The sequence below is a fragment of the Anolis sagrei genome, chromosome 1 (genome assembly GCF_037176765.1).
Source record: "Anolis sagrei isolate rAnoSag1 chromosome 1, rAnoSag1.mat, whole genome shotgun sequence".
Taxonomy (NCBI): Eukaryota; Metazoa; Chordata; class Lepidosauria; order Squamata; family Dactyloidae; genus Anolis; species Anolis sagrei.
Window position 1 is genome coordinate 93,078,167 of NC_090021.1, and position 25,097 is coordinate 93,103,263.

The 25,097-nt window shown below is 39.0% G+C and overlaps 1 protein-coding gene across 2 annotated transcripts; it reads right to left on the minus strand.

The window, feature by feature from the left end:
- Nucleotides 1–1,284: 1,284 nt before the first annotated feature.
- Nucleotides 1,285–25,071, minus strand: AMD1 (adenosylmethionine decarboxylase 1). 2 transcript variants are annotated; one of them, XM_060753171.2, is made up of 9 exons: nt 24,423–25,071; nt 12,782–12,868; nt 8,998–9,124; nt 8,176–8,278; nt 6,790–6,832; nt 6,547–6,691; nt 5,703–5,795; nt 5,473–5,628; nt 1,285–3,268 (listed from the first exon to the last, which is right to left on the minus strand). In XM_060753171.2, exons 1-9 carry the CDS (start codon nt 24,557–24,559, stop codon nt 3,134–3,136), a joined length of 1,026 nt encoding a protein of 341 aa, XP_060609154.1. In that variant the 5' UTR covers nt 24,560–25,071; the 3' UTR covers nt 1,285–3,133. The 2 variants fall into 2 exon arrangements, with proteins under 2 accessions (XP_060609154.1, XP_067323201.1); XM_067467100.1 differs by lacking the exon at nt 24,423–25,071 and adding an exon at nt 23,436–23,458.
- Nucleotides 25,072–25,097: the final 26 nt, after the last annotated feature.

Sequence of the window (25,097 nt, forward strand, 5' to 3'; positions counted from 1 at the left end):
TCTTAATAGGACTTGCCCCAGGGTCATGCAGTAGCTTTCCCAAATTATTAGTCCAAGACTAACAAGATTAATTGATCTACTACATTAATTAATGCTACAAATGAAGAGATTTGATTCTAAAAATAACGTAAAAGTTTTTTGCATTTATTAAAAATAGTACAGACTGATAAGATTAGCAAGATTAACTTTATTTGGAAACACTAATCTTCCTGGGTCACTGGCATCTGATTTGTCTGTCTACTGGAAGGAATCAGGTCAAGTTGAGAACTTCCCAGACTGATCAAGGTTTGAAGTTACTATCAGTTCAAAAATAGAACCCTCTGGGTCATGAGTTGAGACTGCTGTGTTTGAGACTGTTCTAGATGCCTTAGGGGATGATCTCCGTCTCAGCTCTGACAGCAGGAGTGTGTCCCTTCAGATCTCAATGGCTTTCGATGCCATTAACCATGCAATGACTGGAGGGTTGGGAATCATCCCAAAAGATTGTTCCCAGCTTGGGAATGCTCCTGGATCCATTTCTGCAAATGTCACTCCAGGTATATGCTTATTACCTGGAGTGCTTACAACCATCTTTGGCTGATACGCCAGCTGCACTCCTTCCTAGAATTGGAGGACCTAAAGATGGCAGTGTATGTGTGGTAACCTCAAGGTTGGACTTCTGCAATGCGCTGTACACTGGACTTCCTCTGTAACCAAGTTTGGAAACTCCAGTTAGTACCAAACACGGCAGCTAGATTGATTACAAGTACATCCAGGACTGCGCATATTACATCCATATTAAAGTGACCCTACTAGTTGCCCATTTGTTTCTGATCAAAGTACAAAGTGTTGGTTATGATCTTTAAAGCCGTACATGGTTTGTGTCCAAGTTCCCTACAGGATTACCTTATCCCATAAAAGTCGCACTCAATATTGAGGTCCTCTGGGAGCTGCTTACTCCAACTAGCCAGAACATGACTGAAAACCATCTCCTAGAAGACGTTTTCATTAGCTGCTTCTATATTGTGAAATGACCTCCCAGAAGAGATTTGACAGCTAAACAAGCTGTTAGAATTTGAAACAAAATTAAACACCCATCTCTTATAGCAGGCTTTCCCAGTCAATTTCAAACTATGAATTTTCAATTTAAATTTTATTTGTATTGGTGTTTTTTTAGTAGTTATTCTCTGTCTTTTAGTATTTGTATTTTAATTGTCTTCATTAAAATACACGTATAAAACAAGACTAATAATAATAATATAAACACATTTTATGATAAGCCACATTATCATACATTGCAACAGCTTACAAAGCAAACTTTTATTGAAGCATTATAATTTCTGGTACAGGTATATTTTTGTACATTTTAATGACCCATGTCTAACACCACAGAGAAATTTTAAACACCAAACATCACCCCCCCTCTTTTGTTCACCCTTGTGTTCATAAATACCCATTCAACCGCTTTCTTTCAATTCAAGGCTTATTTCTACCCAACTCTGCATTTTTATATTATTCAGAGGGATCTTCAGTCTAGCAGACCTCAAGCCAACAAGCAGTGCCATTCTCTTTGGCACTCTTCAAGAACAAAAAGCATTTGAAAAATTGGTCCTTTAAAGTTTAAAGCACCTCAAAACGTTAGATGCTACTCAAAAGCAAAACTGATAATTCTGGTAGAAAAATCTATTTAAAAATTTAAAAAGTGAAGATGTTCCAACTGCTTGATTCCCAACCAAGCAATTCAGTAGCCTAGGAACACTAAAAAAGTGTTCCATTTATAAATACAGAAGGAACAAAATAGTTATATTCAGAGAACCGAAACATAGCAAGGACTAGAGTGTCAAATTTGTAATAGACTTGCTGGTCTCAACAGCTGAAATCCCACAGTGTTTCAAATAACGCTTGAACACACTGTCTTTCAGAAGTTTGTATTGTAATACCCATGAAGTGATTTCCAAGCATAAACTGTTATCAATTCCTACATTCAGTGGTGTACTTCACTGTGTCCAGACAACCCATATAAGATTTGTTGAGAGCCAAATCGCTCAGAGCCTTCCACATCATGTAAAAAGGAACCACACATTAATCAGGAGGAAACACAGATGAAATTACTATAGTGTTAATTCAGCTTAAATATTACATGCATAATGATGTCACAGCGTGGAAGGGCCTGTGGTGTTTGAATGAATACGAAGTAGCACTTGAGCTAGCATATTTCACAGTTTAAAAAAAATGGCAACTAATTTGTGCAGTAGTTTTGAGTCACGTTTTGTGAAAGGCCTGGAACCAGCTTAGTCCACACTGTCACAATTGTGTCAGTGCATTCAGAAGTTCAAGAGCTTCCACAGTTTTTATGGGTTGCCTTTGAACAAAAGACCAACATTAAACAGAAAGGTTTTCACCCAAGTTAAGCAGACTTGAGAAATTAACTGTGACAAATGAGCAAATAAGTTCCTAGAGGTGAAAATCTAGTGTACTAACCCTGCAAACATAATGTCCTTCCATTAGTTTTGGAAATGTATATAGATCTAAAGTAAAAAAACAAAACCAAAAAAACCCTGACTAATCTCACATTTTAAAAATTGAAGTACCCCATGTTGCTAAGTAGTCTTGTTCTACCAGTTTCAACTGCAAATTGGATGTGCCAAGAGGAGCAGAAAGAATAAATGTCAATTAGAAATAAATGAAATCCAAGAATTGATTTAAAAATTATGTTACAGCACACATGAAAAAGTTAGGCAACAATTGTTTTAGCGAAGTAGGTCCAAGGGAATTTTTTTTAATGAGGACGAAATCCTTGCCTGTGGGGAATTTTTGGTGATACTTGGAGAAAAACTATACTGCATGTAATCCTATTTGAATTGTTTTTACAAATGTTGTAGAGTCTCATACAGTAAAATTTTTCTACATGCATTTCAATTTCACAGCAAGAGTGAAATAGAATACCTAAACACAGAAGAGAGCGTTCATGCAATATATCTAATTTTTTGATATAATAATGCATACAATTGAAAATTATACTATGATTACATCTAGGGCTTTTTGCAACTACGAGGTGGATATGAAAAATATGGCCCCTTGTATCATTAACTAGAAAGCAACCACCACCTCTTCTACTGGGTATCTTTTTGCGCTTTTTCTTCATTTTTCTTAATCAACTCTGCTGTTTATTCTTGGCAAAACTGGTGAAAACGAAGTTGTAGTCATTAAACTGAGCAATCTGGCGATCCAGACGCTTGAAACCTTCAATCTTCTGGGCTGAAGTAAACACTGTGCGACATTTTGAGCTCTAAAAGAAAAGAGAAAAAGTATTAATTAAAAATTGGAGCAGAAAAACTACCCTAGAGTCGGAATATCTAAATGGATCTGATATTCAGACTTGGATCCAGTGGGGGGTGGGGATGACTAGCTCAATATTAAATGTCCAGTTTTATATACCCATTTGCATTGTGAACTGCACCATTTTTCTTCATAATCTTACCTTGTTTTTTAAAGTCTCATTAGATAATACTGTCATAATCCTTCCCCTCATACAACAATAAATTATCTCCTCCTTTCCACATTCATGCCCTTAGTTTAAAACAGTAGTCCAGTAAAAGTCTTAGATATGTTTTAAGTATTTTAAAATTACAGACATTATTACATTCCTTTTTGCCTTCTGTAAATAATGTTTTACCACTTCATCACAGTAGAAAAAAATCCACTTAAAATCTTGTTTCTGCCTACTGCAGAATTCTGGGGTTTGTAGTTTACTGAGGCTGTTAAAGGCTTCTCCCTAAACTACAAACCCTAGAATTCTGCTAGAGGCAGAAACCAGATTTTAAGTGGATTTTTTTCCTCTAGTGTGATAAGACCTCTTTCAATTATTCTAAGCTGCCTTAAATCCCATTTTGAGGGGAAGGTGCATTATACATTCACTAAACAGACAGGCTCAACCTAGCATTCAATTGCTTTTCTTCACATGTAATGTGGCACCCAATCACCCTGCTTTGTTCCTCTGGCAATAAAGGCAAAGCTAAACAAGCATGAAACAAAAGCACTGGTTTTGCTTAATTCTGCATTTGAACCCAGATTGAGCCAGGAACAAACAGGCAAGAACAAACCTTGGCTTCATGTTTTGACTTGTTAAGAGGATGATGGCAATAATCCAGGAATCCCAAACTTGGGCACAATACTAGAATTAGTTTCCTGGTTTCCTCAGCCAATGTCACAAGAGGGAAGTGCCAAATAATGATAACAGCATACACACAAACACATACAAGTCAGGTAAATACAGCTGCCTATATACCAAGAATTCAATAGTTGCTTCATTGAAAAATTGCAAATACATAGGTTTAATTAGAAATGTCACTTCATTTTTGTATTTCTGCCAGCTGTAGCCTTCAACTCAACCAATGTCCTTCCTTATATCACAACACCTTTCTTTCATCTGGCTATAGTACTGAAAACTGTCTTTTAACTTACTTATCATTTTTTCAATTAGTGCATTTGTGTTTCTATTGTAGAAAGATGCCTAATTAATTGGGATACTAAACATTTTTTGAAGTAGGAAATCAGGGGAAGAGTTCAGAAAAAGTTTATCAATGATGTCATGAATTGCCTAAGACTTTCTTCAGAAGCATCGACTGTTCTAGAATCAATAAAGCCATTCGGCTAGCCACAACTGAATACAAACTACTTCATTCGAGGAAATGCATCTTGTAGCTGCTAGCAAGTACTCTGAGCTGGAAAGAAACAATCCGAAAAAAGTAGTAGCATATCAACTAATCACAGTTCCTTCCAGTTCCAAGCAAACAAGTATTTCTCAAACCAAAGAGGAATGTCACAACTGCCTCTAGGCAATCCATGATGTCTACTGCACCTGAATATGGCACAGCGGAAATGTACAGTGAAGAACAGAACAAAAGAGAATTGGCTCATGAAGCATGGTGATGTTGAAAAATGGATCAGTATTTCCCAACATCAGCTTCTCCAGACGGTTGATCTGACATTGCAAATGTTTGTATTGTTTATAGAAGGCAAAGGGTTTGCAGTGGGTGAGGGAAGAGACTGAAGTGGGCAGGCACTAAAGTCATCCAAGTGTCTCTAGCTGCAGTCTATACACCTGTATCTGGTAATAAGTGCCCTTGGCTTCAGAGGCGTGTTTAGGATGATAAGATATTCTCTTATAAGTTATGGAAATCTATTCTATTTATATTCTACTTCTGCCCTCCTCCAAAAATTGGGATTCAAAACCTTCAATTGATGAGCAACAATAGCTACTTCACACTGCCCTATAAAAGAGGCCTGTTCTGGCTACAAGAAACTACAGAATCTTTCTACCTGTTATCAGTACAATTATCACTCTAGTATTTCTGGACAGCATGATTACTTAATATTTAAAATTACTAAACTTATTATCTACTATCTTTGATACAATGATAGGCAGGTAAGTTGTTTCAAACAGTTCAAATTAATTTTGTTCAGCTCAGAGAACAAATCAAGAGTGTTTACCTGATTAACAAAGAGGGTTGTCACGAATTTTCCTGGTTTAAAAATATCGATGACCTTCCTAATTAGGTCATCATAGGAAGTCTGGCTTATGTTTGTTTCAAAACTAACGTATGAGAATTCTGGTTCTGGAGTGATGTGAATAGTCCAATAAGTTCCCTAGGAAAACAAGGATTGTGTCAGTAATTTCCATGTGACTGTTTATTGCAAAGCAAGAAAAAAGTGACACTCACATCTGTTTTCATCCCATTCATTGAATACCCACAAGGATTGAACATTGTAGCATCAATGACAGAACCTGGTATCAGGTCACGAATTCCACTCACCTAAAAAAGAAAAAGAAAAACAGCATACATACTATGAAATACTACTTTTAAGTTTCATATAATACAACGAACCAGTTACTTTCCATCAAGCCTATAATTTTTCTCTTTTATATCAAAAGTTACGAGAAGCAGGCGCTATTAGAATTTTTAATTTTTTTTAACCTTTCTGGCTTCACCTAGAGTATTTCAAACTGCTATCTGTTGCATTCATTCTACAGAAAGTATTTTTTTAAATGTCCAATTCATGTGAAAGGAGATACATTAATGGGAAAGGCCAAATAGTGATGGCAATACACATTTAAGATTATCTATCTAGAATAAACTGTTACAAAACATCCTAAGAAACTTTGCTGTTTTCCTTTTTTAGCAGAAAAGAAAGTTACGTATTTTAAGAATTGATTTTACGGTAGACATTTCAATTTAATTTTGAAGATCTGATTGCTTCTTAAGAGTTTTAAAACTTTACTCAAACAGAATTTGAAATTATTGCAATTTTACGCAGAGAATAGAAGTACAACCCCCACCCAACCGCCCCCTTTTTCATACTATCCCTCTCCCTTCTTCTTTCACCACCTCCTCCCCCTTCCTATCCTTCTTTCCCCACATTCCATGACCCACACAGAGTGAGGTCTTTTGCCCATCAATGTAAAAAATTTTTTTTACACATAGCCAGCTGGCTAATTAGGATAAAAAGTCTACACGCTACCCACTAGATTAGCCTAGCTCAAGTCTCCTGAAATTTCAAACCTACACGAGTGACATCATTTGCAGTAACACCATCTTTCATGTAGAACTGGTCCATAACTTCTGGATCAAGCTCGCTCATCAGAATTTCCAGTGTTTGATCTGGCTGACTGATAACCCGACTCTCTGGACAATCTAGAGTGTACAAGTACCTGTTTAAAAATAATGCATTTTAGTAAAAAGAGTCTAGTAAATTGCACAAAACAATTTGATGCAAGCCATTAATAACAATAGTTAGAAATAAACCTACCAGCAGTCAGAATTCATACGGCCCATGCAATAAGCTGCTCCATCTGTGCAAGACAAATGAGATTAGAAGTTAGAGAAGGGGCTACTGTTGAGATTTACTATTTACAATTGCTTTGAGTACATCTATCTCCAGCGGGGCTCTTCAAACTAAGGCCCGGGGGCCGGATGCGGCCCTCCAAGGTCATTTACCCAGCCCTCGCTCAGGGTCAACCTAAGTCTGAAATGACTTGAAAGCACACAACAACAACAACAACAATCCTATTTCATCAGCCAAAAGCAGGCCGGCACTTTCCGTTGAAATACTGATAAGTTTATATTTGTTAAAATTGTTCTTCATTTTAATTATTATATTGTTTTTAAGTGTCTTTTGCACTACATATAAGATAAGTGCATTCTGCATAGGAATTCATTCATGTTTTTTTCAAATTATAATCCGGCCCTCCAACAGTTTGAGGGACAGTGACCTGGCCCTGTTTAAAAAGTTTGAGGACCCTTGATCTCCAGTCTCTATATCCTATCTAATAGCAGGCAATGAACACAATTATCTGTTCGGAGCAATAAAAACTACTAATATAATGTTATCTGGTTTCTAATACCAACCAGTCTTTCTCTTTCTCTCTCACCCAAATAATTGATGGTTCATTACTTTAAAAAAATCTTTACAGAAATAGATATATTTCACTTATAGATATCAAAGTCGATTTCTTACATTTGCGTTGGCAAATTTACACAGTTTCTGTATCTATAAAATTCTTTTCACATTTTATAAATATTAATATTTGTATCCCAGGCACAACAGAGGCTGAATCTAGATTTATACACTGGTAATTCAGCTAATAAAAGAGGATTTCCCTGTTTCTTCTTCTGCCTGAAAATAGTACATAGGTTACCAGGAAACTCCGCTGAATGGGCCGAGTTGTGGCACAATGTAGAAAAGCCAGAGGGAAAATTCTTGAAGGATGGAAGTGTATCATGTTAAGGCATCTTCATGAACAGAGCCTTTTCACCAGTCAGAAACAGATCTTGGACCCAATCCCAGGTAATACCCAACGTTAATGCCACGCATATTGAATAAACCTAGAAGTACCTGAGTTTCTACTGAGCTGTGGTCATTACTACAAGGCACATGTGTGCCATGCTTGCTTGTAAAGGATTTATTTTGGACAGCAGTTTTTGAAAAGCTGTATTACAGTATTTGATAAGCGAATTCTAGTTCACTGTCATTCAGGCAATCTTCGATTCAGCCTCAAACTTTTTGTAGCTCTTTTGGCCAAATCAAATTGCACTTTTAAAATGGCAATGGTGCTACAATGGTCTGTAGTTTGAACAGCCTGTTGTGCATAAGCCTCTTTAAACATAGCAAGTGGAAAGAGGGGTGTTTACTTACTTGGAAATATTTCATTAAGAAACTCTACTTCTTCCTGGAAATTCCTGTGTGGGTACTCCTGATGGGAAGGCTTCATAAAATTCTTACGTGAATAAAAGAAGCTCTGAGGAGTAAAAATGGGATGAAAAATATTAAGCCATATTCTAAATTGTTTTATTAGATGCTGTTCACAAACTATCTTCTCTGAGGCTTTATCGTTGCATCAAAAGCCATGCAGCTGTTCTCAACATAAAGATGCACTACCAGGCCCTTAGAAAATGAAGACAGACATCACACTTGACACATAATCACATAGAATAATTCTGTAAATATTAGAGGTGTGATGTTTCAAAATATAGCATGACTCCCCAGATTTGTCTATTTACCTCCCCATTCCAACATGTTCTACAGCTTTTAAGACTTTATCTGACTGCAATGGCACAGGAGAACTATGATCAACAAAGGTACTGGAGCACACAGTATAATATAGAAGTAGCTCTGGTAGCTGCCTCTGTCAGGCAAAGCTCAACCATCAAACAGAAAATGCTGGCTCAGTTTGCAAACACAAAGGAGATCATCGTTATATACATTCTTCCCCTTTGTACCAGTTACAATTATTGCTCAGGGTTTTTTTTAATTTTAAAGCGAAACTATACATTTTCTAAAAGTATTATCTTATTTACATTCTTTATAGTTTTTGTGTACATTTATCCCATATGCCTAGCAGAAAAACTGGTAACACCATTATGCTTTCCATAGCTGATTGTTTGTAATTGTAAAGGTAAGGGTGCTGAAAGTTAAAAAGGTAAATCATAACCTTTTGTAAGATTTTTGATATCTTACCTGAATTGAGTCAAACCCACAGTACTCTCTAGCAAGCTCTAACAGGGGAACCAGTGCCTGCAGTAAGAGGGTGGTACCACATGTCTTCAAAATGAAACGTCTCTTGGAGACAAACATGCTACTCTCACTGAAAAACACAATTGGTTAAACAGCATTACATGTTGTCCTTGGGAAACTTTGGAAATCTCTGCTTGACAAGAATGTGTTCATTTTCTCTTTGTTATAAGCTATTATGAGATACTGACATCTTTTCACACAGCTAGAAGATTTCATTTTGTGAATGGAGACTCTGCCTTCAAAAGCCTGAATTCAACATCACACAAACTGCCATTCTTTCTCTACTGGCCTCATACTACTTAAAAATCCGCCTGTGAGATTTTTCCAGCCCTCCACACTATCTTTCTGGCCCAAGCATAGTTAAAATATAGGTTTTGTTATTATCAAAGGTTTCAGGCATCAACTTGGAAAAAAATTCTCTTCAGATATGAGGATTATACTGAGCTTCTTTGGGCTCTTCAGAGTTTCATGTCCTTAGATCTGAACTTGATAATTGTGCATAGCTTGCAAATGGTACAAATAATGATTTTATGGAGTGTCTTGATTGTTGTAAAAACCTAGGTCTATATGGCTTTACTCATGGGCAGAGCAGGAGTAAAGTAATGTTTTGTTGTTGTTGCTCTCTTATGATGGATCAACTTTCTATTGCTGTATTTTGCCATGGACAATTTTCTATTTCTAAAAAGCACACAATCACATACATTTAAGAAAATAAGGACAAGTTGCTTACCTGTAATTCTAGTTTTCAAGTGGTCATCTGCAAACTCACACAAATGGGCTGTCTATGCAGTGTATCAGTCAGAACCTTCTACATCAATTATATGTTTTGAGCATTAGCCCCATTCACCATCCACACACCATACCAGCACTCTTCCTGTCTAAACCCCAAGTTCTATGGTCACCAAAGCAGCAACCAAGAATATAAGAAAAAGGGCATGCTAAGTGGGGGAGGGGAGAAATGAGACCATAGACAACCATGTGAAGAAACAATTACAGGTAAACAACCTTTTCTCTTTGGTCTCTGTGACTCACACAAATGGGAGACTAGCAAGCTACTAACCACAGGAAGTGGGATGGTCATGCCATGCAGGAACTGAGGATAGCCCTCCTAGACAGTCTAGGACAGGCATCCTCAAACTGTGGCCCTCCAACTGTTTGGTCCTTCAAATCCCAGAATTCCTGACAATTGAACAAGTTTGTTAGGGCTCTTGGAAGTTGGAGACTGAAACAGCTGGAGGGCCGCAGTTTGAGGATGCCTGCTCTAGGGGCTTGAGTCTGGCCTACAATGAGACATGAAAGTAAGTGGTCTGGACCAGGTAGCCGCACTACAAACATATAGGAACCCCTTTTAGAAATGCAGATAGTGCTGTGACAGCTTTGCCTCAGTGACCTTTCACTTGGGCAGAAGGCAACTTATCTGCTTGTTCATAAGCAAAATGAGTAGATGCTACAATCCACTTGGACAGACACTACAGAATAGGGAATAAGTATGATCTGCATAAAGTGACAATATCTTCCTGAGTCTTCTGAGAGATCTTGGAATGGGCAGGGTTCACAATAACAGAATTTGGTTTTGTTTGTTGTATTAACTAATCAATTTCAGAATCCATAATCTTATACGAGTTCTCCAATTCCTTTGAGGTGGATGATACCAATAATGAGGTGGTCCAAGAGGAATTAGGTAAGGAAGAAACGGAATGGAAGCCGGAGCTTATTTCTCAACATCCTGAAAAACAGGGTATCCCACCAAAAATCTGTGAGAATTCCAGTAATACAAAAGTGAACAGCACGACAGTGTCAAGGCCTTTGAAACAGAGATCCAAGAGTCAGAGGTGGAACAAGTTGGGGGTAAATGTCTGGAAAAAGATTGTGATCAAGATCGGCATCTACATTATAATGGATCCAAATGAGCAGAATAGGAAGGCAGCGGCAGACTGGCCAGAGTGTCATCTTGTCCTATGGCAAGTGGGCCCCTTAAACATTAGACAGTCTATTAAAAACATTAATAATAAATGTTAATAAAAATGTTAGTTGCCTGAAAATATAATAGAAGTTCCAATGTTATTACTGTATGCAACTAAAATTTACACTGTATTACTATTTTAATAATAATTTCCCTACATATTTTAAAATTTAATTCCATTTCATTTATTTCTTATAAAATTAGCCTTATAGTTGGGGGTGGGTGGGCTTTGTCTCTTCGCAATCAATACTTTTAGACCCAGTCTGCAACTATAAGAGGAAGTCCTGACAAATCAAATCCAACTTAGTGCCAGGTGGTAAAGATGGCAGCAGTACCAGAGGGCATGAAGTGGCAGTGGGGCGGGGGACATTATCTCCCTTTTCGAAATCACTCCTGCATCAGATACATATGGGGAAGGAAAACACTCCTGAGATGGCGTAGTAGCTTACTCTTGTACATTTGATCAAAGAGAAGCAACCGAGAGCTGGGGAAACAACACTTCTCATCCCTCCATTTATGTGGAGAAACAGTACCAATTCTTGAGCGTATGAACCCAATGATCCTTCTTCATATTACTGTCTTCTAGGCATAGAATGGGAATATGGTACCAGTCCTCAAGTGAATAATATGATGGCCCACAGCTAATTCTGAAGCTGATCTGGTGGCAGCTCTGGAACTATGCCTTCAACAGGTGTAGTCTCCTTGACAGACCATTAAGGACCTAATGGACTAAAGAAACTGAAACGGAAGAGGCCCAGAGGTGTAGTGTGTGAGTGTGTGTGTGTTGGGGTGGGGGGGAGAGATGAGAGGTTGATGACTTGGGAAAACTGGTTGATGAGACTTTCTACATGAGTAGCTGCACTTAGAGGGCATGTTTATACAGAGTGGCCTTCAACCTTGTCTCGCTGTTCCTTCAGGACTGAATATTGTGTTTCTTCAAGACCAGAGATTTTTACTGGTACATTTTTTAGAGGTACCAGTTGAGTCTACCACAGCAAAACAGCAAGCAAAACCAATTCAGAAAACATGAGACAAAGTTGAATTATATGAACTGAATTCAAGCAGTACATTAATCAGCAACAAAAATGCGATGGCAAAATCAAGATGCTACAGAATAATCTGAGTTAATTTTACTGGAAACCTTAAAATCTGAGAGGAATAAAGCTGTGAAGCATTATTGAAATGTTGCTGCTTTGGTGGAAAAAAAGGAACTAAGAGTTTAGGAGGGGAGAGTGCCGATATGGAGTGAGGGAGTGAGCATGTTTACCAGCAAAGTGTTCATGTAATAGAAGATTCCAAATGATACACTGTGCAAATGTCCCATCTGTGTGTATTAGAGACCACAAAGAAGAAATGTATACTATGTAGTACATATTGACTGCAACAGTATCGCTGATGTGAAGATCCAGGAAAAAAAGAGGGTTTGTGTGCACTTTCCTCAAATTTACAAATATTCCAATAAGAAATTAAGTAAAACTTTTTATTTATTCAAAAATAATAAAATAAATACAATAGTGTTTTTTCCCGATCAAATGCCTATTAAACCTGGAAACAGCACACTGAAATTGTACTTCAGCTAAGATTTCTGCTGAATCACAAACATTTTTATTGGATAATTAGGGCAGGAGACCTAGATGGTGAACAGACAGTAGGCAGAAATCTGAACACCTTAGTCTACATTGAAGTGACAAATGAGAGTGAGCTGTATGATTGCTTTCTCTGGAACTATGCTTTAATCTTCTTTAAAAATTATAGTAAGCTTACCTGAGTACATAAGCTTCCTGCTTGTCAGTTTTTGTCACACTTATGATCAAACAATGCACATTCTCCAAAAGTTTGTCCCACTCAAACCTGTTGAGAGAAGTAAAAACATTTAATTCAAGTTGATACTGAAGATATGATTTTATCTATGTTTTAACTTTGGTAATTATGTTTTAATTTTGTACTGTATGGTTTACATGTTGTAAGCAGCCTTGGATCCGCTTGCGGAGGAAGGCGGGATAGAAATATCTTAAATAAATAAATAAATTCAGTACTATCATTACTTTTTTTTACTTCTTTTGAAGTCATAATAATAAGTCTCTTTCTCTCTTATCTAGCGACTACAGCTTAAGTTTAAATTCTTAGAAGCATAATTATCAACTTCATCATGATATAGCAGAAACTGCCTTTGCAAGTAATTAAATAAAAAGTTACAATGGACTGCAAAATCATGTATTACAAAATAGGATAAAGTAGCAATTTATTTTTCCTGATCTACTTCTGATGAGCAAATACCACCGCTTTTTAGAAGCCGTGCCACACTTTTCAAATTACAACATGGAATATCTACAAAGATATTAAGGCTGGGGAATTTCACATAGCAACCTGTTACCTGCTTGACAGTAAATTTCAGCCATAATATAAAATGCCAGCACTGTAAAAGGGGCACTCAAAGACCCAAGGTCTTTGCTAAATGATTAAATTAATCAAATTGAAATTATACTCAAAATTAAGAAAACGAGTCCGAGGTGTTCCTAATGAAGACAGTTTATGATGTACTAATCAAGAAACAACTATATTGTTCTCACATGTTTAACAAACTAAGAACACCTCACTTAAGCATTTTGTTGTACAGCAGCACATGGCCAGCTTCCTGAGGCAGGCATATAGGAGCAGAGAGAACTGTTCAAATCATGAGACACCAACAGGAATATAATAATAGACAGAACAAAACTAGCTTCATGTTTTCTATTTGATAATGTATTATGCATTATAAAGATATTTGAGTACATCATATGACAAATGTTGTAGTTAGAGAAACTTCACCTATTATAATCATATTGATAAACTGAATTTATATTGTGCCTTTTTCTCTAGATTGGATTTATCATTTTGAAAGTTATTTTTTACAATGGGAATTTTCAGTAACAGGTGTATATTCTGCCCTGGAGCAAGAAACAAGGAACAACTTTTAGCTATAGAAGTTATTTTGCTCAGACTGGTAGAATCATAGAGAGCCATCCAGTCCTGCCCCTTGCCATTAATTGTTTTAGATCAGAATTATAAGTCTCCGTCATGCAAGTGTCAATATCTTTAGTATGGATCAGGTTCCCATTTAATATAAGAGTCAAAAAGATGTAGCCATCATCAATGTAGCCAGCACAAATGATTCAACAGGATAAGTTGCCTATTTCCCAACTATTATTTGAAATTAAAATTATCTACTGATATTAAAGCTTCTGGCACATGTTCTAAAAGACAAACTGATTTTCCTAGAATTTAGTGAGCAAGACATATAACATCTTAAATCATTTGGCTTCCCTACTTTATTGTTCCATATCAAGCCACTTAAAGATCCTTCTTAAACAACATTTAAGGGGATTCAAGGATGGTAGGAAAAGCATACCATTCCTCATGCAGCTTACCAAAACACACAAGACTAGGACATCTACTGGTTAAGTAAGTAAGTACCGTAGAAGGAAGACAACTCTTTAGTGGAGACCACAAAGATGCAATACATAGGGTGGTCCATTTCCTTCATGACAATCCTCCTTTGCATAACGGTCAACCAAGAGGAAGTCAAGTCAGATGTTCACATCTAAACATTCTTAGAGAGCAACTGTCATAATCAGGGAACAAGACATTTGGCTGGCCTCAGAAGTCAAAATTTGTTATCACTAATGAACGTTCTCTATCCTAAAGTAAGGACTTTATTTGTAGCATCACAATGACCTCTAAAGCAAGCCAAGTGCCTTTACACAAAGGAAAAGGGTCCCACACTCCATGGCAGCAAGTGAATTTCATTATTGGTTCTGTTTCACGAAGAAGTCACTCTGAAAGCAACAAAGTCTTCTGTTACATTCCAAATCTCCCTGAGGTACAGCACAAAGTCAGGGACAACTGATCCATCTCCATGATGTACAAAAGCAAATACCGTATATACTTGAGTATAAGCCGACCCGAATATAAGTCTAGGTGCCTAATTTTACCACAAAAAACTGGGAAATCGTATTAACTCGAGTATAAGCTGAGGGTGGGAAATGCAGCAGCTATGGGCCAATTTCAAAATAAAAAATAGATACACCAATGAAATAAAATTAAATGAGGCATCAGGAGGTGAAATGTTTTTGAATTTTTACATAAAACTGTAATTTGTCGAACTCTGATTAAACCATTATGCTAACCCTCTTCAGTGTAAATGTGCTTGTGTAGCCTTCCAATAATAATAAAAAGTGTAAAATAATAAATGTCATAAAAATAATAATAATAGAGTAAAATAATGGGAATGTAATAATAACAGTAATAATAGGGTAAAATAACAAATGTAATAAAGTAATACATGTAATAATGATAGAGTACAATAAAATGTAATAAAACAATAATAGAGAAAAATAAATGTAATAATAATAGAGTAAAATAATAAATGTAATAATGATAATAATAGAGTGAAATAATGTAAATGTAATAATAACAAATAGAGTAAATATTAAATAATAAATAATACTAATAACAGAGTAAAATAATAAATAACCTTGACTCGAGTATAAGTCAAGGGGGAGTTTCTTCAGCCTAAAAAAGGGTCTGAAAAACTAGGCTTATACTCGAGTATATACAGTAATTTCTTCTCAGTGAAAATTCCTGGTTATGTTTCTACCTCTTAACTACAAAGTAAGCGCATTGCTTCCTTTCACTTCCAGACCATAACAGCGCCAAACCAACAGAAGAATGGAAACGGTAGACTTTGGCCAAACCCATTCTGTTCTGCTATCTTATACTTTGCTTCTTTCCATGTAGGAAAACAAGCAAGAAGCAAAAGGATTACTGTTTGTTCTATAAGGACTCTAGCCTAACGCTTGGCCACAATAAAATTCCACAGTAGAATGACTACAGCTAACAGTATTTAAGATATCAGCATGCCATGCTCGTTTTAAACACTTGGTAAGTTACTTCTCCAGCATTCCAAGAAACTGACTGATAAAACATGTTTTTAGTCACTAGGCTACATTATTTCTTTACTCTTCTATAGCTCATCTGAACTGCTTTTCAGATTCTTTATTAATAAGGGTCTCCAATATATTACTTGTCGGCTATCAAATGGGATTTATTGCTAAATTACAATAGGGCCTAGAAAGGTAGTAGCCTTGCTTGTACTGCACTGCTTTCCAAGACTGAGATAATGAGAGAACACTGACTCTCTTTTTAGATTTCAACATTAATGTAGACTGTAAATGTAATAAGGCAACTATACAAAAACTTTGTTTAAGGGATCACCAGACACTTCCTATCACTTTTCTGTTTTATGCTAACATCAATTGTTTTTAATGTAATAACAAGCACATTCTTAAAACAGTATCACAGGCTTTGGTTTTTTTTATGGGAGCAAAGAAACCACCTTACCAATGATTGCTTCACTTCCCTGTTCCTTTTATTATAAGTTCAAGGAGATTGCAACAAGACTGTGCAGAAGAGTTTCGTAAAACAAGGCACAAAGAAATTCGAGTTTGGTGTTTTTCTTTAAATACAGATAGGGACCACCCAACTTACATACAGTGGGTAAAATGTAGCTTGGGATACAGAGTTGAGGTGACTTAATGGATAGGTATACTGTGCTTTGCCCAGTGAAATATGCATTTACACACATACAAAGTCATTGCAGTAGGAGTAAGATTTTTATGACAGATTTTTTTCTTGTAGTGATGTTGGAGCTACAGGAGGTGCTTGTCTGCAGCAAACAGGAGACATGAGCGAGCATGTTTTAGCAGTGGGTAGTAGATTTGTGCATTGGTTTAAAGCAGGTATGGGCACACTCTGGCCTTCAGGTGTTTTGGACTTCAATTCCCACAATTCCGAACAGCCTACTTACTGGCTGTTTGGAATTGTAGAAGTTGAAGTCCAAAACACCCACAGGGCCAAAGTTTGCCCATGCCTGGTTTAAAGCAAGCTAGCTGATGTGAACACGTAAGAATATGCTATTGCTATTAATCTAATGGCCAGAAAGACTGAAAATTCAATTTTAAGTATAATAGTTGGGTGGGCTTTTCAATAGTACCTACAAGCGAAAATACACATATCATTCAAGCTTCTTCAATACATCATCCAAAAATAATGATTAACACTGAAGACCAGTGCTGAATCCTTTTCCAAAAGGATAGGGTTATCCTAATGTCACCATAGGTCAGAAATGAATGAATGCATAGCTTAAAGAGGTATTTTATTGTAAGGCAAAGTCAGGTTATTGACAGGATCTGACCTGAAAGTTTTTTTTTAAAAAAAACCTATTCTATGATAGGAAGAACATGTTTATACTGCAGATAGTGATGCTTCCCATCATTATTTCATACAATACAGATATACTGGGAGTTGTAGTTTGGTGAGATAATTGCGCTCTTTGGCAGATAAGACTGAAGACCTTGTCAAACTACAATTTCCACGATTACATATAATTGAGCAGTTAATGTGGTTTCTAACTACATTGAGTCTGCACTGAGTGTAGATGCAGCCATTCTTTGTAATTAGGCACACAGAGTAGGATCTGATAAAGTAGAATCCCACTCTTTTCCAGTAGACACACTGGAGACACTTATCTACTTCTGTGGTTCATAGAAGACAGCAAGAAAAATACATATGAGAGGTGTACTAAAATAAATACATCTGTGTCATTTCCTCTAAAACTCTTAATCCACATGTGATGCTATTACATCATCAAATATAGTAATTCTTACTAACATAACTTCCATATTTTTAGGTGTTGCCTAAATATGTATATAAGGCAAAAACAAAAAGCAGTCACGAGGTTCTTGACCAAGAAGGTTCAGAAATGTATGATATGGTGACAACTGATGCAGGTAATGTGCAAAGATGGATGAAAAGGTTTAAAGAAGGCAAAATCAGTGTCAAGACAAACTATGGGCAAACTTTGGCTCTCCAACATGGGCAAACTTTGGCTCTCCGACTGTTTTGGACTTCTGAGGGCCAAAGTTTGCCTATGCCTGGTATAGTGGAAGACTATCAACAGTGGTCATGGATGGAAAGTGAAATACAGTTGACATGATTGATGCAGACTTTTGAGAAACAGTCATATGCTGTCACGGTGCTATTGAGCAGATATATGAACAATCTTGGATACAGGAAAGTTGCGCCATGAGGAATCCTCTTCAGTTAACAGCTGATTTGAAAGAGAAGACTACACCTGTTTTGGGAACTATTAGGAGCTCTTGAATCCTATGAGTACACTTTTTCCAGGAATGTTTGCATTGGCGATGAGATCTGGGCATATCTGTAAGACTCAAGAGACTGGGGGGTGGGATACTATACTTTCCCTAAAAACATTCAAAAAGCAAGCTCTAAGTGTAGAACATAATGACCAATGCCTTCTGGAATGACAATTTGGCGATTTTGCTTGATTTTCTTGAACATGATACAACAATGAACAGCTGCTGCTACACTACAGAACTCTGGGAACTTTGATAAGTGATCCATGAGGGGGGGAAACCCCTCAGAAACTGTTCAATGTGGCTTAGTTATACCACAATAATACAGTTCTTTGCAATATCACAGATTCTTGCACAAATAGGATAGTTAGTGCTGCCACATCTTCCTTACAGCTTTGATCTAGCACCCTCAGACTTGCACTTCTTCAGTCGAATGGAAGTAGTCTTCATCAGTGCATTCAAAGTGGAAGATGCCTGGGAGTAACCATGATTCCCCCCCAAAGTGGATTTAATGAGTGTTTTCAAAGATAGAACAAACTCATCATCATTTGTGAAGACTATTTTGAATAGTACCATGTTTGAGACAAAGGGTTACAAGGGTTACTGAGTTATGCCCCTACAGTCATATTTTTCAGTATCATCTTCGTACATTCTTAATGCCTTAAAGACATTCAACTTGGAGAAAGTTTAGCAGAATTAAAAAAAACTAATTTTAAATGTTAGAGATGAATCAAGGTATGGGAGCTTTGATTTAATGTTAGGGAACTAAAAGGATCTGACACTCCCGGTGTAGCAAATCTACCTTAAATATAAGAAGCCATATACAGTGGACTCTTAACCTGCACTTATGGAAATTGGTAAATGCTGGATAAATGTTCTTTTGGTGCCTTGAAAGTTGCTATGAAAAACAGGTCTAATTAATACTATGCCCCATATTATACCATAAATTCTGTGTTAACTTCATATTGATATTGAAATACAGCAATTAAAAGCAAATGAAGACAAACTTATCTTAACGTAGCAGTTTTCCCTTATTATAAAACAGCTTTGTGAATGTAGCATGCCATCTTAGTTTTACATTTTTGCTGGTTGCTTGAATTTCAGTTAAATGAGTTTATTGTGCCATTTAGCTAGCAAAATTACAACACTGAGCGACTGTATATCAAATTCCAAGTTTTATTTATTTATTATTTATTTACGGCGCTTATATGCCGCCCTTCTCACCCCGAAGGGGACTCAGAGCGGCTTACAATATATATTTTCATACAATATTATATAATTAGCAAAGTATATCATCAGTATATATTACTATATTGCACGATACCATTATATTGTAATATTATTAGTAATATTACATGTAATTAAATATATAATTATTATTATAATATTGAATTATTATTACTAGTATTATACTGTATTACATTATAATATTATAAATATTATATGTATATACAATATACTATATTATATTATTAGTAAAGACAAGATGGCAGTGTCTTCTGCTCCCTTCTTTCTTCTCTCTGGCCAGAACAGCCGTTGGTGCCAGAAGGGGGAGGGGCCTCTCAAGTGATGTTATAGGCAGAAGACAAGTTTTACAATGAACTTTTACGTTTATCTGTGTTTCACTGTTTCTAGGCATTGAATGTTTGCTTTTGTGTTTATGTATGTTGGAATCCACTCCTTGAGTCCCCTCGGGGAGATAGGGTGGAATACAAATAAATAAATAAATAAATAAATAATATTCTCCACCAAAAGTTCACCAAACTATGTCTCATTTGCATTGATCACTTAAAGCAGTTTGAAGCTAGATTTAAACTGCAGCACTCAGACAACAAACTTACAAAACCTGATGAAAGAAAGCCCTGAATGCACATTTACTGCTCTGTGGTTTATGTCATAGTCATCATGATCATCTGGGTCTCAAACTTGTTCCAGAATTTCCTATGGCTGGTTCTGTACTGCCATATAATACAGTTTGTACTGCATTATATGGCACACAATGCAATTCAATGCCATTCAAACTGCATTACAGGCAGTCCCCGAGTTACAAACATCGGATGTACAAATGACTCATAGTTAAGAACGGGGGTGAGGCAGCAGGAAGTGAGAGAAATCTACCCCTTGGAAGGGAAATTCACTCCTGAAAGTGTTATCATGGGGAAAAGGTGTCTCCACTGAAGCTTTCTTACTAATCCTTGTTTCCACAACAAGCCATTTTAAAAAAAATCCAAGGATCACAGGGACAGAAAGTGGGGCGAAAATTCTGAACTGTGGCACAGACTGCAAAACAAACACCACAGGGGCATTAACCCTTCCCTATGCTACCCAAAACGAAAAGAAATATATTTTAGCTGAAGATACACTGAAAGTATGTACCTGTTCTGACTTGCAAACAAATTCAGCTTAAGAACAAACTCACAGAACCTATCCTGTTGGTGAGGCTGCCTGTATATGGTTCTACACTGTATACCCAAATGCAGCCTCCGGTGGCGCAGTGGGTTAAACCCCTGTGCCGGCAGGACTGAAGACCAACAGGCCACAGGTTCGAATCCGGGGAGAGGCGGATGAGCTCCTTCTATCAGCTCCAGCTCCTCATGAGAGAAGCCTCCCACGAGGATGATAAAAACATTAAATCATCCAGTCGTCCCCTGGGCAACGTCTTTGCAGACAGCCAATTCTCTCACACCAGGAGTCACTTTTGACACGACAAAAAACAAAACAAAACAAAAACCCAAATGCAGTTGAAACAGCCTTGTCTGGCACTGTCAAACCAGACTATGTAAAAATCTGCACAATGAAACCACTTTCTTCAATGCCTTTTTTTTTTTTTTGCATGTCACTGTTGAGGTCAAAGGATCTCCTTTTAATTTTTTCAGCTTTTTCCCATTTCCCCCACACGACTCATATTCCCATACATTTATAAGTTTCTCTAATCTGATCCATCTTTTGGGTTCACCAATTTCCAGTCCAAGTAACCTGGCCAACTGGCAAGCTTCAAAGTAGTTTTGGAGGCAAGGTGCTCCCCAGCCTCTATTTTCTTGTGCAGTGAAGAATACTGAATTAGTGATTCTGTTTTTACTGGAGCCAACTACCCACATTTTGACTGAGTTATCTCATTTCTTGATTATTTTAGGTGGGATACTAAATGGGAGGGTTTGAAATAGATATAAGAATTTAGGTAGTATCATCATTTTGCATGCCTTTAGCCTAGTTGTAATGTCCCGATGCCATTTTTCCCCACTCATTGATTTGTTTACTTACTCCCCCCCCCCCAATAATTGGTTATAATTTGTCTTTTTAGGGATGTACACGCCTAAGTATTTTAAGTTCTTTGTCCTCACTGTCATCCCTAGTGAAGGAGCACGGGCTCACGAACACTCCAGCTGAACTCTGCACAAGCTCAGGAGTCCCTTTAAAGACCCCGGCAGTGGTGAAAGGAAGATGTCACAAATTGGATTCTTACTACAAAGGGTATTTATTGTGGGCCAGCAATGGGCGACAGTAGGGTGCCTACAGCACAAAATGGTCTGTTGCGTCTTGAAACGGAGTTGCTTTTACAGAAAGTTAGAAGCATATTCTCATTGGTACACAAAAATCAATTATTTCATTGGCCTCAGCTGGCTAATACAGATGTTCACTGGCTATATCTCTAACAAGCAGGAAGTCAAACAGGTGGTAGCTAACAATGGCACAATTATGGTTTTTCATGCCTCTGACCCTGAGTACTTAATTGGAAAGTGTTTATGGGTCGGTCTTATCTCCTTTCCTGTTTCAAACACAAATTTCAAGCGGCTGAGAAATTAGGGACTACTAGCTAGCCAGTTCTACTCCGATGAATACATCCTTGAGAGTAATTTCCTCTCTGTGGCAGCATTTTCAAACACCAGCATTTTTGCAAACCAAGGCCTCTGCAAATCAGGACACATGGAACTTACAATCATTGAAAGCATCCATGAAAATCCCATTTAAAACTATGTCTCCCTGACTAGGATAGATTGAGCTTCTTTTAATTCCACTGGTTGACAGTTTGCTACTGAGCACAATTCAAAGTTCATACTTTGCCCTATAAAGCCCTCAACAGCCCCTGGCCCAATTTACCTGTCTACAAGTATCTCCCTCTATGAATCACAGGGCAACTGGCGGGGACAAGAGGGCCTTCTCAGTGATTGCCCCGGAGCCCCTGGTGGCGGAGTGGGTTAAACCCCTGTGCCGGCAGGACTGAAGACTGACAGGTCGCAGTTTCGAATCGGGGGAGAGTGCGGATGAGCTCCCTCTATCAGCTCCAGCTCCTCATGCGGGAACATGAGAGAAGCCCCCTACAAGGATAGTAACACATCAAAAACATTTGGGTGTCCCCTGGGCAACATCTTTGCAGACGGCCAATTCTCTCACACCAGAAACGACTTGCAGTTTCTCAAGTCGCTTCTGACACGACAAAAAAAAAAAGCGATTGGCCCTTGGTTATGGAACTCCCTCCCTGGCAAGATTAGATCAGCCCCCTCCCTTCTGCCCTTCTGAAGGGTGGTGAAGACCTGGCTGTGGGACCATGCCTTTGGGACAGTGCAGTAAGTCAATATTAGGAATCTATTCATTATGACAGATGCGCTCCCTTGACCAGCTCCAGCTCCTCATGCAGGGACATGAGAGAAGCCTCCCACAAGGATGATAAAATATCAAAACATCTGGGCATCCCCTGGGCAACATCCTTGCAGACGGCCAATTCTCTTACACCACAAGTGACTTGCAGTTTCTCAAGTCTGTCCTGACACAACAAAAAAAGTATGGCTTCAACATGGCTGATTAGAGAGTTTTAAAAGATTGATTTTGAAGTGGAGATTAATGGTTTTACTGTTTATGTATATTTATAGTTTGTTTTATGTTTTGGCATTGAATGTTTGCCGTACGTATATTGTGCTACGCCCTGAGTTCCCTTTGGGGTGAGAAGGGTGGAATATAAATGCTTTAAATAAATAATAATACAAAATTTAAAACTACATCTCCCTCATGATAGATTGAACCTCTTTTAACTCCTTCCAATTCAGGTTTTTCTGTAAAATTTCTGATTTTCAGTATTAATCTTTTCGAATTTTTTAAAATTACTTTTGTTACTGTCTTCAATACCAGTCAGAAACGGTAAATGGGATCCACAACTCCCAAGCATGAAGCCAGGGCAGCTCAAGTGGGTTCTGCTTCAGGAACCTTTCTCACTCCGGCCGGTTCCCTGCCTGCCAGGGCCTGCTCCTCCTCTCCCGAAGCCTGCAGTACAAGGCCATGGAATCCCGCACTTTCCCTCCTGCAGCGCCGGCCCTTCCCTCTCTCCCTCCTTGCCTGCCTGCATTTGGGCTGCGCTGGCCCTCCCGCCGCATTCCTGAGATGCCCGCTGGATGACAGCCCCAGGCCCAGCCCTTCCGAAGCGACGCCGCCGCCCCATTGGCCCAGGCGCCGTAAATGGGGAAGGAGAGGCCGCTCCATCTGGGTTTCTCACGTGTTTCTCCCTCTTCCAGCCACATTTTTTAAAAAGAGAGGAGGGGCCTCTCTCTCTCCTTCTCTGCTCCGAAGCCAAGCCCAGCGCCGCAAATAAGGGCCAAGGCCCTGGATTGCGGCTAAACATAGGCCGCCAAGGGAAGGAGGGGAGAGGCAGGCAGGCGGAGCCACGCCGCACGTGGACGCGGTGGAAAGGCGGAGGGTCCATGGCAGGCTAACTCAGGCTTTGGGCCTTCACTTCAGGTGTTTTGGACTTCAATGGCCACCATTCCTAACAGCCTCAGGCCCCTTTCCTTTTCCCCCTCAGCCGCATAAGCGGCTGAGGGGGAAAAGGAAGGGGCCTGAGGCTGTTAGGAATGGTGGCCGTTGAAGTCCAAAACACCTGAAGGGCCTAAGTTTGCCCAAGCCTAGGCTAACAGTCTTCCCCTCCCGCCTCAGCAAGGCCGCGCGACCCCTGGCCTTCTCTCTCTGAGGGGAATCTGGAGCTCGCGCCCAACCGCCCGGCCAGCGCGCGCAGTTCAGAACGCTGGGATTGCTGCCCTCTCTCTCTCTCTGGGGAGGAATCTGGAGCTCGTGCCCCGGCCGCCCGCGCGAGCGTTAGAACGTTAGATGTCCTCCCCCCCCCCCCTCCGAGAAGAGCCGGCTCTTCTCCCTACCGTCCTCCCCCCCCCCCGCTCCGCCATGCCATGCTCTTTCTCGCGGCGCATGCGCACCACTAACCAACCAACCTGGGAATGGTGCGGAGGTCGCCGGAGCCCTTGTCCTGGAGCGAAGTCTCCTGCGGCGAAGGCTGCTGCCAGGCGAACCACACCTCCAGGAGCTTCTCGGTGCCTTCGAAGAAGTGTGCCCCGCTCTCCTCCATCATGGTGAGACAACTCCGCCAAAACAGAAAATTTAACAACACGACAGATCGCCCCCACTATCTCTGGACACACGGCTGCCTCTGACTTCTTCTTCCTCCTCCTCCTCCTCCCTGTTGCTCTTGAGCCGAGGCCGCGGCGCCTTCCCGGGCTGCTGCTGCTTCTTCTCCGTCTCCTTCTCCTCAACCTTATATTAAGCTATTATATATATATAGGTATCTATATATATATATGTATATATATTTTATCTATGTGAGTGTGTGTGAGAAGGGAAAAGAAAAATAAAAAGGCGGCGTCGGCGGCTGTGGCGGTGTCGGGTCCTTTCGGGTCTGGGGGAGAAGGAGGGAGGCGGGCGGGCGGGAAGAAGAAGAAGTGCGGCAGAGGCAGGCGTGCAGGCCAGGCGGGTTCGGTTCCTTGTATTCCGTGCGTGTTCCCCTGTTACAGAGAAAAGCGTTGAGCGAGCGCTAGCTAATGTCGCCGGCCATACTGTGCAAGCGAAGGGACGGGCACCACGCAGCAGCTTTTTATATCCAGCGACAGGTA